Consider the following 17466-nt stretch of genomic DNA (forward strand, 5'->3'; position numbering starts at 1 on the left):
AACAATAAAATACTAAATTACTTCATATATTTTGTTTACATCTGGATCTTATTTCTAACCCTTTAATAATGTAATTTCCTAGGCACATGAGAGTTGGTAAATGCTCATTTGTGAACAGCCAGAAATATTTCTTATCATTAGGTAGTTCTTTAAAATTAGTACAAAAAGTTGTAGCTTTATCATATAATAATTTCCTCTGTTCATCATATAATGGACAATTTACTGTAAAATGGGTCTCATCTTCAATAGAATTTGATCCATGTGATAAGCAATGATGACATAGACGTTGAGTTCTCTCTATGTATTTTTTATTATATCTATCTTTCTCAATTTTAAGATCATGAGCACTTATTCTCATTTTACATATAGCTCTTCTTATACTAAAATCTTTAATTGATAAATAGGCCTCCTTTACAAAGTCAGTCTTGAGGTTGAAATAATTCTCTAATTTGCTATTACCTTGTGATAAGGTTTCAGATCTTTTGACCAACCAAAATGTTTTGAAACTATTACAAAGTTTACATTTTACAAATTTAATTAATTTATTGAGCTTTGTATCTAAATTTTGTATATCAAGTGATTGAAGTACATATTTCATAGATGAATACCAACAATTAATGTTTTCTGCATCTAAAATTTTATTACAAACATAAGCATCATAAAGTGACCCTGTGTCCAACTTGTTAAGCCTGTGTACATATTTTACCATAGATATAATGACAGAAAAATAAAGAGGAAATCTTGCAACCTCTGATAACACTGCTAAATTTGAGGCTTTCTTATTTACACCAAGAATATACTTTAAATATCTGAAATGTGATTTTTCCAAATAATCATTTATGTAGATTAACTCAAATAGATAATCACTTTTTTTCTTGCAAGCAGCAGAGTTAATTTTAAATGAACCCCAAATTTCACTACAATATAATAAAATTGGTTTTATTGTGTGATCATATAAATGAATTGCAGTATCAATACTTGGATTACAAGCTGACATGGATTTTTGTAATTTAAATTTTGCCTTTAAGGATTTTTTTAATAGCTCTTCTTTCCCCTGTTGAAAAAGACCACTAGAAGTAAAGACTATCCCTAAATATTTACATTTATTAACACATTCTATAGCCTCTTTATCTAAATAAAATGATTCCTTTAAAAATTTTCCAGGCTTGTTAAAAATTAAAACTTTTGTTTTGGACAAGTTTACATCTAGACACCAGTCAATACAATAAGTATGCAATATATCAAGTCGGTTTTGAAGACCTTTTTTAGTGTTTGATAATACAATAATGTCATCAGCGTACATAAGACAATCAATTCTACGCCCATTGATATCAACAGCATCTGGACTTGGCTCAAATTTTGGAGGCAGATCGTTAATGAAAAGCTTAAATAAGTTTGGACTTAGAACATCCCCTTGTCTTACCCCAACTAGTGAACTGAAAGATGGTGTTAATACATTGCCCACTTTCACAGACATTTCATTCTTGCTGTACATATCTTTTAAAATAGTATAAAATTTTCCAGATATGTTATTTTCCAATAATTTATATTTAATACCACAGTGTATGACCCTGTCGAAAGCTTTTTTAAAGTCCACAAAGCAAGCATAGATTTCCCCCCCTTTTTTGTTAGTATATTTATCTAATATGGTTTTTAAAACAAACATATGATCAGATGTTCTACTCTTTTTGAAAAACCAATCTGACATGGATGAATGATATTATTTTTATCAAGATGAATGTCAAGTCTTTTATTAAGAATACTGTTAAATAATTTTCCAATGCATGAATTTATTGCTATGCCTCTGTAATTTTCAGGTTTACTAGGACTCCCTGCTTTAAAAATTGGACATAAATAAGATAACGCCCATTTGTGAGGGTATTTTCCAGAGCAGAATACTTAATTAAAAAGTTTCTGCAAAACAGGTGCAAATATACTTCCCCCAGCTTTTAATATCTCATTTGGAATACCATCCAATCCTGCAGCTTTATTATTCTTTAGTTTATTTATAGCATCTAAAATTTCTTTTAGGGTAATTTTGTAATCTAGTTCACAGAAAGTTGAATTTTTTTCTAAATTTTTTACTTTTTTACTAATTTCCTCTAATCTGTCTTTAAATTTGTCAGAGTTAAAATTTAAAGATTGAAAATATGAAAACCAGACATTACTTTGAATAGAATTTTCTGGACCATCCGAATTGTCTTCTTTTAATTCTTTAATGAGATTCCAATAACTCTTTGGATTATTATCCCTTAGATTATCCAGACTGTCAAGAATGTTTTGTTTAAATTTCCTTTCTTTATATTTACGTAGCTTATTATACTCTCTATAACATTTATAGTAAGACCCTTTTATAATTGGGTCCCACGGGAATTTTGATAATAGCTTACCTTTAGAAATAAGACTTTTACGTTTTTGTACTAGGTCTATGTCAAACCATTTTTTATTTTTATGTTTACGTACACCTTTTAATTTTGTTTTACGAAATATTAAACATTTACTAGCAGCGATATCTATTATATTAAAACATTCATTAGCCGCTTGTTCAATATAGTCCTCTGAAAGATTAATTTTTGAGTCTAAAAATTTTTTAATACTGTTTTTAATATTTGGCTGGCATAAAGTATCTTGAAGTTTTTGTGTAGAAGTTTCTGACCATATATATTTTCCTGGAAATAAAATAGTAATGTCTTGCTCATTATTTTTATGTGAATAACTAGCTAACATGCCAAATGTTAGTTTACAGTGACAGTCTGACAGAGTTGATAAAAAATCAGCAACATGAAAAAATAAAGTGTCTGCAATCAAGTCTTCTGACACGATAACATAGTCAACCACACTACTACCCACTGCTTTCATACCGGTGTATTTACCATAAGAATCGCCCCACATTCTCCCATTTAAAATACGTAATTTGGACGCAATACACAAATCCAGAAGTTGTTTACCTCTTGAATCTACTTTCATATCATAACTACATCTTTTTTCTTGAATAACATCACAACTATAATTATCATACATTGGTATATGTGTATCATTAACATCATTAATTATAAAATCTGGCTCTGACCCTGTCCTTGCATTTAAGTCCCCACACAATATAATACTACCTTGTTGACTAAATTTAATAATATCTTTTTCTATGTTTTCAAGTGTGTCGTCTTCTGATTGGTCAACATAAAATGAGGTTGCAGGTATAATATATGCCAAACATAGAAATATATCTGTATTTAGATTAAAATAATGTTTATCGAATTGCAACCAAGAAATATATCTGTATTTAGATTAAAATAATGTTTATCGAATTGCAACCATATATACCCCGTATGCAGGTGCTGCTGGAATGTTGCTACTTAGAAATGGAAAGTTCACAATTGGAAAGCTGAAATCATCTCTTTTGTCGTAAAGTTTTGTTTTCAACCGACCCTCATTGTCAATTTCTAGATGTAAGTCAAGATATGAAGCCGACTTAACTGTATCTGTAGTATCCTTTATCTCTAGTTCGATTGGATAGATGCGTTCCACATAGTCACCATAAATTTGACCCTAACCTTGAAGTAATTGCAGCAGAAGATATTTGAGTTTTAATTTTTAGCATTATACCCCAAATATACACAGAAAAAAGTCCCATAAAATCTAACTTGAGGAAAACTAAAAAATAATGGTTTTAAAATTCCTATGGAGATTTGCATTGATATGGGAGATAACTCTGCAAAATGTCAGAAACATCAATATAAATTGATCATACAAAATTATAACTTTATTGCTTCTATTCAGCAGATTGTATTGATTCTTGATATTTTAACCGTCTTTAGAGTATAAAGAACAACTCTAAAGTTTTTTTCATATCTTTTTGTAAAGCTAAAACCTAGATTTCATAATTCATTAGTTGACCATTTATTAGATTTTTCATCATGTAAATAATCTCAAAATGAATAATACTAATTAAGCATATATTCTTCTTTTTTTGGTTTACATTTTTGTTTAAACAAGGTAGATGCTGCACAAATATAATTTACAGATATAAACAGTACCAAATATTCACATTATTTTTTCAAAATGGTCACAAAGCCATAAATTTGAAATTTCTTTAATGAAAAATGTGCACAAAAAAATAACACCCATAAAACTTCAGTTTTGTACATTTCATGAGCAGAAAATTACATAATGTAGTCAAATACGAACTTATAACCAAATCAAAGTATCACATTTTACCTAATTATATTTTACCTAAATTTTAAGAAAATCAACCAAAAATTGACAAAAAAGGACTCATTTTTGTGGAGTTATCTCCCTTTCCAATGTTAATTTCCATAAGAAATAAAAAATGCAAAATTAGTTAGATTTTATGAGATTTTTTTCTGTGTATATTAGGGGCTTAATGCTGTAGATTTGAACTAAAATATTTTCTGTTGAAATTAGTTTTAGGTTCAAACTTAGTTTTATTGGACTATCATGATCAATTTATACTCTGAGACAACAAGAGTTAAATGACCATGTTTTTTTTTTTACTTTGAAATTCTGCGCAGATTATTCTCGACTTTAAACCAGGCTTTTTCTACCTGCAGGGGCGGAACATAAAACTCTTTTACCCCAAAAAAAGAAGGGGTAACAAAAGGTGGGAAAAAATAAGACAGTTGGTGAAAAGACAAATAGTAAACGTAGTGATATGCACTAAACAAGATGATATATATCTGTATGATAATTGATTCAGATGATATAAAAGTAAAAATTCCAAACGAAAAAAATACTCATAGATTCACTATGAACCGTCATCTTGGATTGTACAATAGCAATACATAATCGGACTAGTTCGTTGCCTAAATCTGCAATTTTTTAGACAGATTTGCAATTTATATGTAAGAATGTTTATTTTTATAAAGAAAAATAAGTGATACTTTGCATATTTAAACAAATGACAAATGTTTGTGTTTTTAAGATTTATTTATTCAACTAAGCCATTTAAGGAGAGACAACTGTTATAGTTAAATTTTTATACTTATAACAAGAAAACAAATTCGGTGACACCCTTTATTTGTTTTCTTTTCTTAAAGCATATTAAAAAACCTATATTCTCGTAATTTATGTCAAAATTCTATTTCATAGATTTCTTTTAGTCACACGAATGTGTTTTTTATTACAATCCTTGCAAATATCAATTTTGCAAGAATTCAAACTTGAACAAATAGCACGGTAATCTCATACTTGTAATCATATTTTTGATTAAATCATGGTAAATCTTTATTATGGCAAAGTACAAGAAAATTTGGTCTGAGGAAATATATACCGCTGATCCACATTAAAAAGGCAATGTTTAACAGGTTCGTTGTATTTTTAGCTTTCTTCCAGCTCTCTTCAAAAAGGATATAATATATTTATCAAGTGTGTGTATGGATTAAAAAAAGATCTAAAAAAACCAAGAAAAGAAAACTCACTGTTTTATATGTCTGAGAAATAGAATTCGAGATGATCTACAAAATTATGTAAAAACTCTTCTTAATGGCTCGAAGTATGACGACAGTGTTTCAAATTCTGAACAAAATTTGAGATAATTATCCAGTTAGTTGTGCAGATTATTTAAATGGACCTTGAGTATTTGTACAATAGCCACATTGATCGGACAAAATGACCAAAAGATAGAACAAATTTGTGATTTTGTAAACTTTCATCCTTTGTAAAAGAAAAGAGGGACGAAAGATACCAAAGGGACAGTCAAACTCATAAATCTAAAACAAACTGACAACGCCATGGCTAAAAATGAAAAAGACAAACAGAAAAGCAATAGTACACATGACACAACATAGAAAACTAAAGAATAAACAACACGAACCCCACCAAAAACTAGGGGTGATCTCAGGTGCTCCGGAAGGGTAAGCAGATCCAGCTCCACATGTGGCACCCGTCGTGTTGCGTATGTGATTACAAATCCGGTAAATAGTCTAATTCGGTAGGTCACATTCATGAAAGGGAAGGGGGTTGTAGTTACGACGTAAGGAACATATCCGATATCATTTGTGAAACGGTTATTGTAAATGGTGTTAAAGAATATGTAGGATAATTAGTTTGCTGTTTATTCCAAACTCTGAGACATTGCAAATAATGGCTTATACATATAAAGACAATATCATTAGAGGTTTCATCTGCTGGAATAACGACATATTTGTCATGCAAAGAGGATAATGCATCAACAACCTCCGGATTCTTGAAAGGGTTAGAAACCATTGTGCTCAAAGCACATCGTAGTTTCTGAGTGCGCTTCTGAATGCATGATCTAATAACTTTGATATATTCAGACGTCCAGCTCTGGTTCGTCTGGTTCGAACTGTACCTATTTTCTAGCATAGTCTAGCAAATTCCGTATTTATTCGCGATGAGTTTTAGTCGCGTTCCTTTTATATTCATGAACGTCGCGAAAATAAGATGGTTTACAGAAGTAATGAAGCAAGTTCAATTAAATAGAGGAAGAGTAAACAGTTCGCAATAGTTATCATTCCCACATCTTTTTACATGCTGTCTTTTCTACTTTCTGTTTGTGCTTAAAAAGGAAAGTGCATGCGACGACAACACATGCATCTTTCTACGTCATCTGATAACACTTTTGTTTTTAATTCGATGAAATATAAAACGATGCGAAGGAGTTAAAACAATGAAATTGCTATGCATGCACGTGCTTTCAGGGACAATGTAAAACAATGGATATAAAAAAAAACACCAAAAAGCTTGATTTAACTTTTTAATTTCATGCTTGTTTTATAAAGGCTCATCAACTTTTCATACAAAATGTGCCCGTCAACACTTTTACAGCGTAATAGAAATGTGAAAAAAGCATTTAATTCTTACATATACAGATTATTATAAATAAATAATTACATACGATGTATGTTTCATTGAAATACGTTATTTTGATTGGCTAACATCAATCTCTAGTCATTCTGAAGTCAACATTTATTTCAAAATGAATAGGAACATTTATAATGATCCACGTTTCCACAATTACACAGTACACAGGTAAATAAAAGAAAAACTTGATTGTCATGGTGTTTTCATAATCATAGCGAAAAAATGTGATCATAAGTATTGAATGCTACTTTCAGTAATTTCATAGGGATACAAAAGCGTTGACCGTGCGTACACTTTTAGAATGAAGCGCATTCGTTCTTTAAACAAAATGAACTACAATCAACGATTTTACACCCCAATGAAGTTACAAAAAGAAGCATTCAATTCTTAAAAAAATAACTACAATATATAATAATAAACTACCGAAATAGACTATTTACCAGATTTGTTATAACATGAGCAAGTCGACGGGTGTAACATGTGGAGCAGGATCTGCTTGCCCTTCCGGAGCACCTGAGTTAACCCCTAGTTTTTGGTGGGCTTCGTGTTACTTTTTTTTAGTTTTTTTATGTTGTTTCATGTGTACTATTGTTTGTCTATTCGTCTTTTTCATTCTTAGCCATGGCGTTGTCAGTTTATTTTCAATTTATGAATTTGACTGTCCCTCTGGTATCTTTCGTCCCTCTTTTTCTTCTTCACCAATGGAAAAATATCAAAACGTATGATTATGTTCAACCAATCAATGATAATCTCCTTAATGCATCATTTTCTTTGGGATCTGGATATAATGTATATGATAGCTCAAATACATGTCTTGCTGATTCTGTATCGCCTACTAATTGAAAAAGTATGCCTAGCATGTTGTAAGATTTAGCTTTTTGAAATAAATTTGCTATTAAATAGTTTTTCTCTATGGTCAGTTGAAGATCTGTGAGAGAATCCAAACATTGTTTGGTATTGTGAAGATTATAATTACACAGGAAAATAAGGAAATGCACATATACCAATGCACCTATAATGACGTGGTCGACTTCTCCGTCGATTCGTAATTCATCCGGTACTAGCAACAGAGAGTTAGAAAAAAACAGCACACAGTCTAAATGCAGAAATTTCAACAACTGAACAGTAGTCATCTTCCTAAATAAAGGCCAATTGAATAATTCTTTATGATAATGTGACAAATTCATGCCTCGGTAAAGTTTTTCCGGTGTGCATTTTGAAAGACAATACTGGAGGACTGCAACAGCTTCTTTGTATTCTTTCCTTTTATAGAATAATGAAGCTAACCACAACCAACCAGATACAGCATCATGGCGCGTACTCAGCAACACATTATGTATATTGGTTTTGTAATGTTTATAAGTAGATTTATTATCGGATGTATCATCAAATGGTAATAATTGGTTACCTTTGCAACATAATGTAGACATATAGTTCGCGTATAGGTATTTTATTTTGGAACTTGTTATTGACAATATTCTTTGTATACCTTTTTCTAAAATCAGGTAATTAGTCCACGAAAAATTGTCTGCATAATGCATAATTGAACATAATAGTACTTGAACACTTTGGACGTGTAAACAACGTGGCTCTTTGCTAATTCCATATGCTAATACATCGAAATTTGAAAATTGGTTTGAAAATAAGATACATCGCCAACCATAACTGTTTAAAATATTCAACTTATTTGAAAGAATTTGCTGTGATTGTCCTTTAATTTTATTCTCAAATAAATTATTCTTTGGAATGAAATAGTGTGGACACACTGAGTATTCAACAAGATATATAAGCCTTCTAAAACATCTCATGAAACACGATATCAAGTTTTCAGGTTTCCATATTGATGTAGACAATTCCTCCGAGATCCAAAACATAACGGTTTTCATGAAATATGAACAAAGCAAATCTTTAACATCTAAGTCTTGAGATATAACATCTTTCAGAAGAATTTTCATAAGAACATAGCAAAGTAGCTGAGTATGCGTAAATGTATAAATCAAAAGTTTTTCTCCAGCGGAAAAGGATATCCGCCATTCTAATTCTTCTGTAGTAGATCCTTTTACACCTATTGGAACAAAAAGTACACCGTGTTTAATAACAGACTGTTTCACATCGTATCCAGGCCATGAGGTATTTGACATTCGTGTTATCCATTTGTTTGCTGGTGTTATCCATGATTTATTTCGTAAGCATAATACCAAATCAAGTGCCCCATCTTTTTCCGTGTTTAAACATGGACCATGAACAATCGGGAAATCTTTGTTTACAAATCGTTCTCTCAGTGAATAATTTGGAATGTAGTAATCACTTCCTATCTCGTCACACATTTCAAAGATACTCTGATCATTACTATGCACTAGACGTAACTTGGCGAAACCTGGCAGGGTATCTTCTGTGTCCATTATAAAAGATATTCTGGTATTTTTATATCCAACGTTTGCGTCTTCGCAAACCTCAATAAATTTTATAACCATCATCATATCTAAATCACTACCTCGCATTTCGAGTCCCTCTCCAAAACTTCCACTGGTAATTAGTGCAATTTCATTGTCACTTTGTAAATCGTCTCTGGCAGCGTTCATCATTCTGATTGTTTTTACATGCTCCTCTGTTCCGACAACATTCTGACACATATACCTATAAAGAGCTACTGATGTATATTGGTTTGCAGTTTCTGGAATATACAAAAAGAAAAAGAATAAGAATAATGCAATTAAAACCTTAAAAATCACCACTTTTTAATTAGTATCCATGCAGTTAATTTAGGATGAGAGTTCGAAAATGTCCGTAGTGAATATTTAAAGGACAATTTCGAACTGGAAACAATCCCGAGGCAAGAAAAATGCTAAATTGAAGCTGCCAGTAGAAAATCAAATAAATGCTAGATAAATCATTGTGGGAAAATATCAGTATCAAAAGGAAAATACAAAATGTAACGGCATACGAAAAAATATTTTACAAGAAATGGTACTTAGTATAATCATAATCTATTTTTTTCCTATTTTTTTACCTTTGGGAGATAATCCCTTGCCCAGTATTCTTGTGGTTGTCTTAAACCTCGAAAATCAAATATCCCTTTTGTCAAATTGTTATAGGGTTGCTGCTCACAAGGAAAATATTAAACCAAGAGTTCCAAGTTTTGATGTTGAAATCACCACTTGGTAAATTAAACAAACGGCATCACCAGTTGATTGACTGTTAAAGAATATCCGTTTCACAGATGATAGCTGATATGTTCCTATTGTTGTTACAACAATTCCGTCACCTTTTCCCCAATATGACGTACCGATTTAGACTTATAACATGAGCAACACGACGGGTGCCGAATGTTCGGCAGGATTTGATATTCTTTTGGAGCACATGAAATCTCCCTGCTTTTGGTGGGGTTAGTGTTGCTCAGTGTTTACTTTTCTATGTTGTGTTTAGTGTACTATTGTTTGTCTATTTGTCTTTTGCTTTTTAGCTATGGCGGTGTCAGTTTATTTTCGACGTATGAGTTTGAATGTACATTTGGTATATTTTGACTCTACTTTCGGCCTAGATGTTTATTATTGCGACGAAAACTTTTCTTGTTATCTCTTGGGCCTGGATGCTTATCATTGCGACTAGAACCTATGTTTTTGTATCTTACAGATGTGGACGCTTATAAAAATATAAAACAACACGTTTAATAAGTTATTGCGTCCGAAGCGCTTTTATAATTGAAACTAATACTTATGTCTTGACATCTTGTAGATCGGATGCCTTTTATTGCAACTAAAACTTATTAACATAATCAACTGTTCATAGATATTTTATCACTCGAAACACTTTGGATTTTCTGCCTCTAGGCAAAACCTCTCGTAATTTCCATTTTTAAGTCTTAAAACTCGACAGGATTTTGTCTTCTGACTGTTTTGACTAATGAGTACTCTGTTGTCGAGTACACAATCATATATCCGGTATCATTAATGAGTGTTTGCATAAGACATTATTACTGTCTTTCCCGATATAGCTAATCAAATAACAAACAGACGCATATGTAAAAGGACTCAATATTGTATTTCTCATCCAAACTTATATATCTGTTATATTCATATATATTTTAGTGTATATACCAGCTCGATACAATCATTTATGTAGTATACAAATCAAAAGTTACTTTTCAGAGTTAACAAACCGATGCAAACCTCAGTTCGAAATTACAATACATGTAATGCAATTATATATCCAATTTATCATGCACCAAAAACAAAGTAAAAAATCTGTCTCAAAAAGTCTATACTTATGAAAAAATGGTATCACCGAACTTGTTTTCTTGCTACAAGTAAAAATAAAGAAAATCCATTTTAGTCTAGTATAATTTTTTTGCTTAAAGAGTTATCTCCCCCTAAAAGACTCATTTGAAAAACACCAAAAAGTGATATTTGTTTAAATATTTTGAGTAATACAATAAATCACCAAGTTTTCTTTATATAAATAAACAGTCTAACCATGAAATTGCAAATCTGTCTCCAAATTGGCAGATTTTGGTAAATAACTAGACCGATTTTGTACTGTGATTGTACAATCCAAGATGGCGGTATACCATAAAAAAGGGACGAAAGATACCAAAGGGACAGTCAAACTCATAAATCTAAAACAAACTGACAACGCCATGGCTAAAAATGAAAAAGACAAACAGAAAAACAATAGTACACATGACACAACATAGAAAACTAAAGAATAAACAACACGAACCCCACCAAAAACTAGGGGTGATCTCAGGTGCTCCGGAAGGGTAAGCAGATCCTGCTCCACATGTGGCACCCGTCGTGTTGCTTATGTGATTACAAATCCTGTAAATAGTCTAATTCGGTAGGTCACATTCATGAAAGGGAAGGGGATTGTAGTTACGACGTAAGGAACATATCCGATATCATTTGTGAAACGGTTATTCCATAACGGTCAACCAACTCGTGATGGCGTCCGTAAAATTTACGAAGGGATGATTTCAACTTCACCATTTGGAACTCTTGGTTTAATAGCTTCCTTGCATAAATCTACCTTAAAAGAGGGACGGAAGATACCAAAGGGACAGTCAAACTCATAAATCCAAAACAAACTGACAACGCCATGGCTAAAAATGAAAAAGACAAACAGAAAAACAACAGTACACACGACACAACACAGAAAACCAAAGAATAAACAACACGAACCCCACCAAAAACTAGGGGTGATCTCAGGTGCTCCGGAAGGGTAAGCAGATCCTGCTCCACATGTGGCACCCGTCGTGTTGCTTATGTGATTACAAATCCGGTAAATTGTCTAATTCGGTAGGTCATATTCATGAAAGGGAAGGGGATTGTAGTTACGACGTAAGGAACATATCCGATATCATTTGTGAAACGGTTATTCCATAACGGTCAACCAACTCGTGATGGCGTCCGTAAAATTTACGAAGGGATGATTTCAACTTCACCATTTGGAACTCTTGGTTTAATAGCTTCCTTGTTAGCAGCAAACCTCTATCAAGAAAATCATGATAGGAAATGCAAGCACGGGAATATCGTATCAATTGGGAGATATATACCCCGTATGCAAACTACATTTTGGTATGCAAAAACTATTTTGAACAAACAAAGAGGTGAGCGACATATCTATTGAATACGTATTACCTGCCATTCTAGTCGATAACTATAACATTATATTTACGTCATAGAAGGGATAACCTGAATATCTACTTTCGTTTCTTTTTAAAGGGCAAATTAGCATTCATATTTAAACTTAGAATAACCTTGATAAGATTTTAATTTTGATGTACAGATGTCCTTCTTGGGAAACGATTGCTTAATTGATGAAAAAGCTATACATATAGTTATACATATCTTAGTATTTAATCCGGGTGGATTCATTACTGGAGTCCAGAAGAACAAATCATTGAGCTAGATTTTTTATTATAGTCACGATCCTGATACTTTCGATTTGTCTTGTAAATTTTATGGTTTTCGCTCTGATCTTAACATGTTTGTGACAAAAATATTTTAAACTTAAGTGTGTTACATAACATCTGTGTCCAACAAACCAAAGAGGTGATATGATTTTGAATATGTTTTACCTGCCATTCTTGTTGATAACTGAATATGTCTACCTTCACAACGATGATTAACCATATATCTACTTCCGTATTCTATTTGAAGGTAATGTTGATATCTTAAATTAGATTACATTTAATAAATTTGATTTATGATGCAGTAGCATGTTCAATGGTTGGAGGAATGGGGGGGGGGGGGGGGGGGGGGGGGATTGAGTTTAATTTTGTCTATAAGTAACAATCGAGTTGAAGTTCGATTTGTTTTGTAGTATTCGCTCGGAGTCTGTATTTGAAAGTTAAAAATATAACTGATATTTATCAATTGTGAACATTGACGAGGTCAATACGTCATATATGGACCGAGGGCGAAGTCTGAATGTCAATATAGGTCCGTATATAACGTATGGACTGAGTGAAAGTCCTCAATTTCTATATTACATATGAAAATAATGTATTAGGAAAATGACGTTCAATGTTCTTTCTGTGAATTTTTTAATAGTATTTGCCAAATTTTTAAAATGTAATGGAAAATATCATTTTTTTAAAAATCTTCATAGCTTGTTGCATAAGCATAAACTTCTTGAAATCTCCGGATAAACTTGCGGCGCTTTTCCATGGTTGTCATGTGTGACGTCATGACGTCATAAATCTAAAATTAGTAACATTTTCATATTGACCACCAGTATACGTATGAATAGAAACATAGCGTCGATATACGTAAAAATAGAAACATGGCGTCAGATACTTAAAATAACATTTGAAACACGTGATCGTCATATCCAATGAAAACAATATAATGCTTAACCATATGTAATATAGCTATTTATACTTGTATTGAATTGTCAGATTTATTAAGAAATTTCTTACAGCTGATGTTGATATTAAAATTCAGTAGCCATGTTTATACAAGAGAGGCCAAGGATGACAATAAAAAAGTATTCAAACTAATAAGGCCACACCAATTTAATTTCTTGTTCTACGGATTTTTGGACTCCAAAATTTGGGGCGAGCGAGCGATTTGAAAATTTTAATAAAAAAATATTTAATTTGCAAATTTTTGAGGCGAAGCTTGAAAAGTAAAGGCGAGCGATTATAATTTTTTTTTGTAAACATAAAATAATAGGTTTTGACAATATTAAAATTTGATTTATCACTTGTACTTTGACATTTCTTTAATTTCTGAAGTATTTTTCCCTGTTCACCAAGAAATAATTAAATCTGGTCTATGTATGTGTGACTGACAATGAGACAATTCTCCATCCAAATCATAATCAGTTTGGGGGCAACCCCTTAATGTTATAAATATCCCTTTTACATGTTTTATGAGGGATCAATATAAGTTATAATATATTTGTTTGTACAAAAGGGCTCATATTTTCTCATAAAACTATATATCTATCTGGTATTAAATGGTCAAAACATGTCCAAGAATTTAGTAATATTCCTGGACTTTAACCATGTTATCACATTTACTTTAACAGTTTAATATTATTCAAAATAAGTGGACCCCTCTTTAAGAAAAATTTGTTTAAAATATGATGTAACTCTCCTCTTTTTGAGTACAAAATTCTAAGTGTTCAAAGGTTTTGTATAGAAGAACTATACAAATCCTTGGTATTTCTATTTTCTTTTCTACATCAGTAAAATGACTCCTTGTCTGAGGGAGGGTTGTTCTCAACCTGATAATAACAAACACAGGTCAAAGTACGGCTTTTTACACAGGGCTTTGATACAGACCAAACAGCAAGCTATAAAGGACCCCAAAAATTATTAGCGTACACAATTCGAACAGGAAAACCCACGATCTAATTTATGTATCCAAACGGGAAAATACCAATGAACAACATTAACAAACGATAACTGCTGAACGACATGCTCCTGAATCAATCAGGACGGGTGCATAAACATGCAGCGGCTACGGATAGTTTTGTTTCACCAGCATACAATATAATTCCAGTTGAAGGCAAATCCTTCAGAAGTTCTTTGTACTTTATTCTAACAACGATCATTTCTTGATAGGGAATATAAGGAAGGGGGAAAGAAACCAATTTTTTGTTCTTCACGGAAATACCCGCTGTTATAACTTTTTATCGGAGCACTCCAGGTTTCATGCTGAAACAAATATTCTCACAGATATTTACACAGTGTGGTGGGGTGCTTTTATGTTTAAAATCGTTATATACAGGTTAGACTGTGATAAATTTAACAAATGTTGATATCTTTTTATAATATTTACAAAAAAACGGTGCGGGAAATGGACATGATTACAATTCCGGATGCGGGAAGCGGGAATATAAAAAAAATAAAAAAATTCTGTTTTGAAAAAAATAGGTGCGGGCGGGTCCGTCGAACAAGGGATCAAATTGGTGTGGCCTAATTAGACAATGTCATGACACAGAAGCTAAGTGGTGACATAATACAACGGCGTTGAAGATGGATTGACAATGTACTAAGAATGGATACCAACAGTATATGTTCAATGGAACTGACATGGACACCAGAGGGCAAAAGAAGAGTTAGACGTCCCAAAACCACCTGGAGACGGACTGAACGAACATCACTCGGAACCGCTTGGCTATAGCAAGAACAGCAACTGAAGACCATATCAAATGGAGAACGTATCAGGGCCTTAATTGCCGACCGACGTAAAGAGGGTAAGTGAGGTGAGGTGAGGTCATGACGAAACTGGAAAACGAGGACAAGACACACAAAACAGTGTGTGTGTTATGTGTTATGCTTAGTGCTCGTTTAGAACCTTTGCAACAGCTCTATATAAGTTGGTTGATTGCAAGGCCAAACGTCTTTCTCTATGACATATACCCTTATTTTACATTGTCATTCTAAATGTACAGCTCTTGATCTTAGTAGACTCCATACATAGTGATTGTTAATTCCTTTTCGTTCCGAACAGACGAGAAATATTTACCACTGATCGTTAAGGACAACAGTCAAATATATCTTAGATTAGACGAGCTTAATCGATAAGCTAGTGATTATATATGCAAATACTTGACTTTGCGCTAAAGCACTATCATGAAAGTTAACAACTAGTAATTTATTTCTTAAGATGTGTAATAAACAATTAAAATATACAGAATTTGCAGTAAAATGCATCGTTTTTGTTTTGTTGTTTTTTTTTAATTTGATGGCTATATATATATATATATCTACCATAAGTCATTGTTTGAAATGCCAGAGTTACATTCTATTCAATGACATCTACATTTATTTGTTTACTTACTTCCTAGATATATTTATATTCACATAGGTTTTACAGACTATAAAATATTCGCAGTTGATATCAAGGCACAATTTGTGCATGTTCAAATTAGTTAAATACAGATAGTTTTCTACTAGATATATATTTAGTGTTTGTATCAATTGCAATTAAACCATGAAAAACATATATCTATTATAAATCAAGAAAGACGTGTTCACTTAAAATGGTATTGCACTATTAGAAAAAAACATTTTATAATTTAACATTACATTTACGACAATTTGTTGTTTGTTCACCACGGACATTACATTCCATCTTGAATTCCACCTAGGCGGAAAACCTTTTTTCGTGGTCAAAATTAGCAATCAACCAATATATATTCTCATTTAAAAATTGATGCCAGAAATATTATATTCATCAATGCCGGTTTGATATTGGAGATAAGAGCAGATAAGTGTAAGCAGCAATACACGACTGATATAGCTTGAATGAGAAAATCAGTTTAAAAAACATTTTTTTCAAAATTATCAAAAGTATGTCTTTCCCAGAAATTGCAGATATCTCTCTTATCTAACGACATGCAATTGCAAATAAGACAAAAAGAAATCTGCGAAGCAGGTTGAATTTAAAAAGAAGTCTGACACATGTAAGCTGTCATTGAAAAAGTAAGAACATCCAATATGAAATTTTGATGATATAAAATTGAGAATGGAAATGGAGAATGTTTGCAAAAATAATAGTTGAATAGATTTCATGATTTTTTATTTGACGACGCTTTGTATACATCGCGTTGTTTTTCCTCGACTTTTTCCGTCTTATTCTATTTTTTTTAAAAGTAAACGTCTCTATGTAAAGACCCTTCAACATTTCCTTCTGCTTCAAATGATAAAAATTAATCAAAATATATTGTTTTGTCGGTAGTATTTTAACGTAACTTAAGCTTGTATATAACATGTTTAAATAATTATATAATTTTAATGAATCTTCCATTTTGAATGGATCATCTTTGCTCCAATTGTGGTTATAAGTTGGTTACGTAACTACCTAAAGTAAAATATGTTCCACAAACAAGACATTCCACAAGATCAAACAAACTTAGAGTTCACAATTCATGCGTTGTACATTTAACTCTGATTGTTACACAAATTAACATGTTTTACCAAGACTTGATTAGGATTTTCACATTTAGTCGCACAAGTTATGTATAAGCCCCAAAAACTGCATTTTATCCCTATGTTTTTTAAGCCATGGCCGGCAATGTTTTTTATTCACAAAACAGATAATAAATTAGTTAATTTTAAATACCATAAGGATCATTGAGCTTCACTTTTGGTGGAATTGCTTCAGCCGTTTC

General features: G+C 31.9%; 1 protein-coding gene across 1 annotated transcript; it reads right to left on the bottom strand.

Annotated features, from left to right (window-relative positions):
* Positions 1-6833: 6833 nt before the first annotated feature.
* LOC139506399 (uncharacterized) lies at positions 6834-13010 on the bottom strand. Its single transcript, XM_071295451.1, has 2 exons — positions 12917-13010; positions 6834-9514 (listed from the first exon to the last, which is right to left on the bottom strand). Exons 1-2 carry the CDS (start codon positions 12969-12971, stop codon positions 7572-7574), a joined length of 1998 nt encoding a protein of 665 aa, XP_071151552.1. The 5' UTR covers positions 12972-13010; the 3' UTR covers positions 6834-7571.
* Between the last annotated feature and the right edge of the window lie 4456 nt (positions 13011-17466).

This window comes from Mytilus edulis, unplaced genomic scaffold, assembly GCF_963676685.1.
Source record: "Mytilus edulis unplaced genomic scaffold, xbMytEdul2.2 SCAFFOLD_314, whole genome shotgun sequence".
NCBI classification, from domain to species: Eukaryota; Metazoa; Mollusca; class Bivalvia; order Mytilida; family Mytilidae; genus Mytilus; species Mytilus edulis.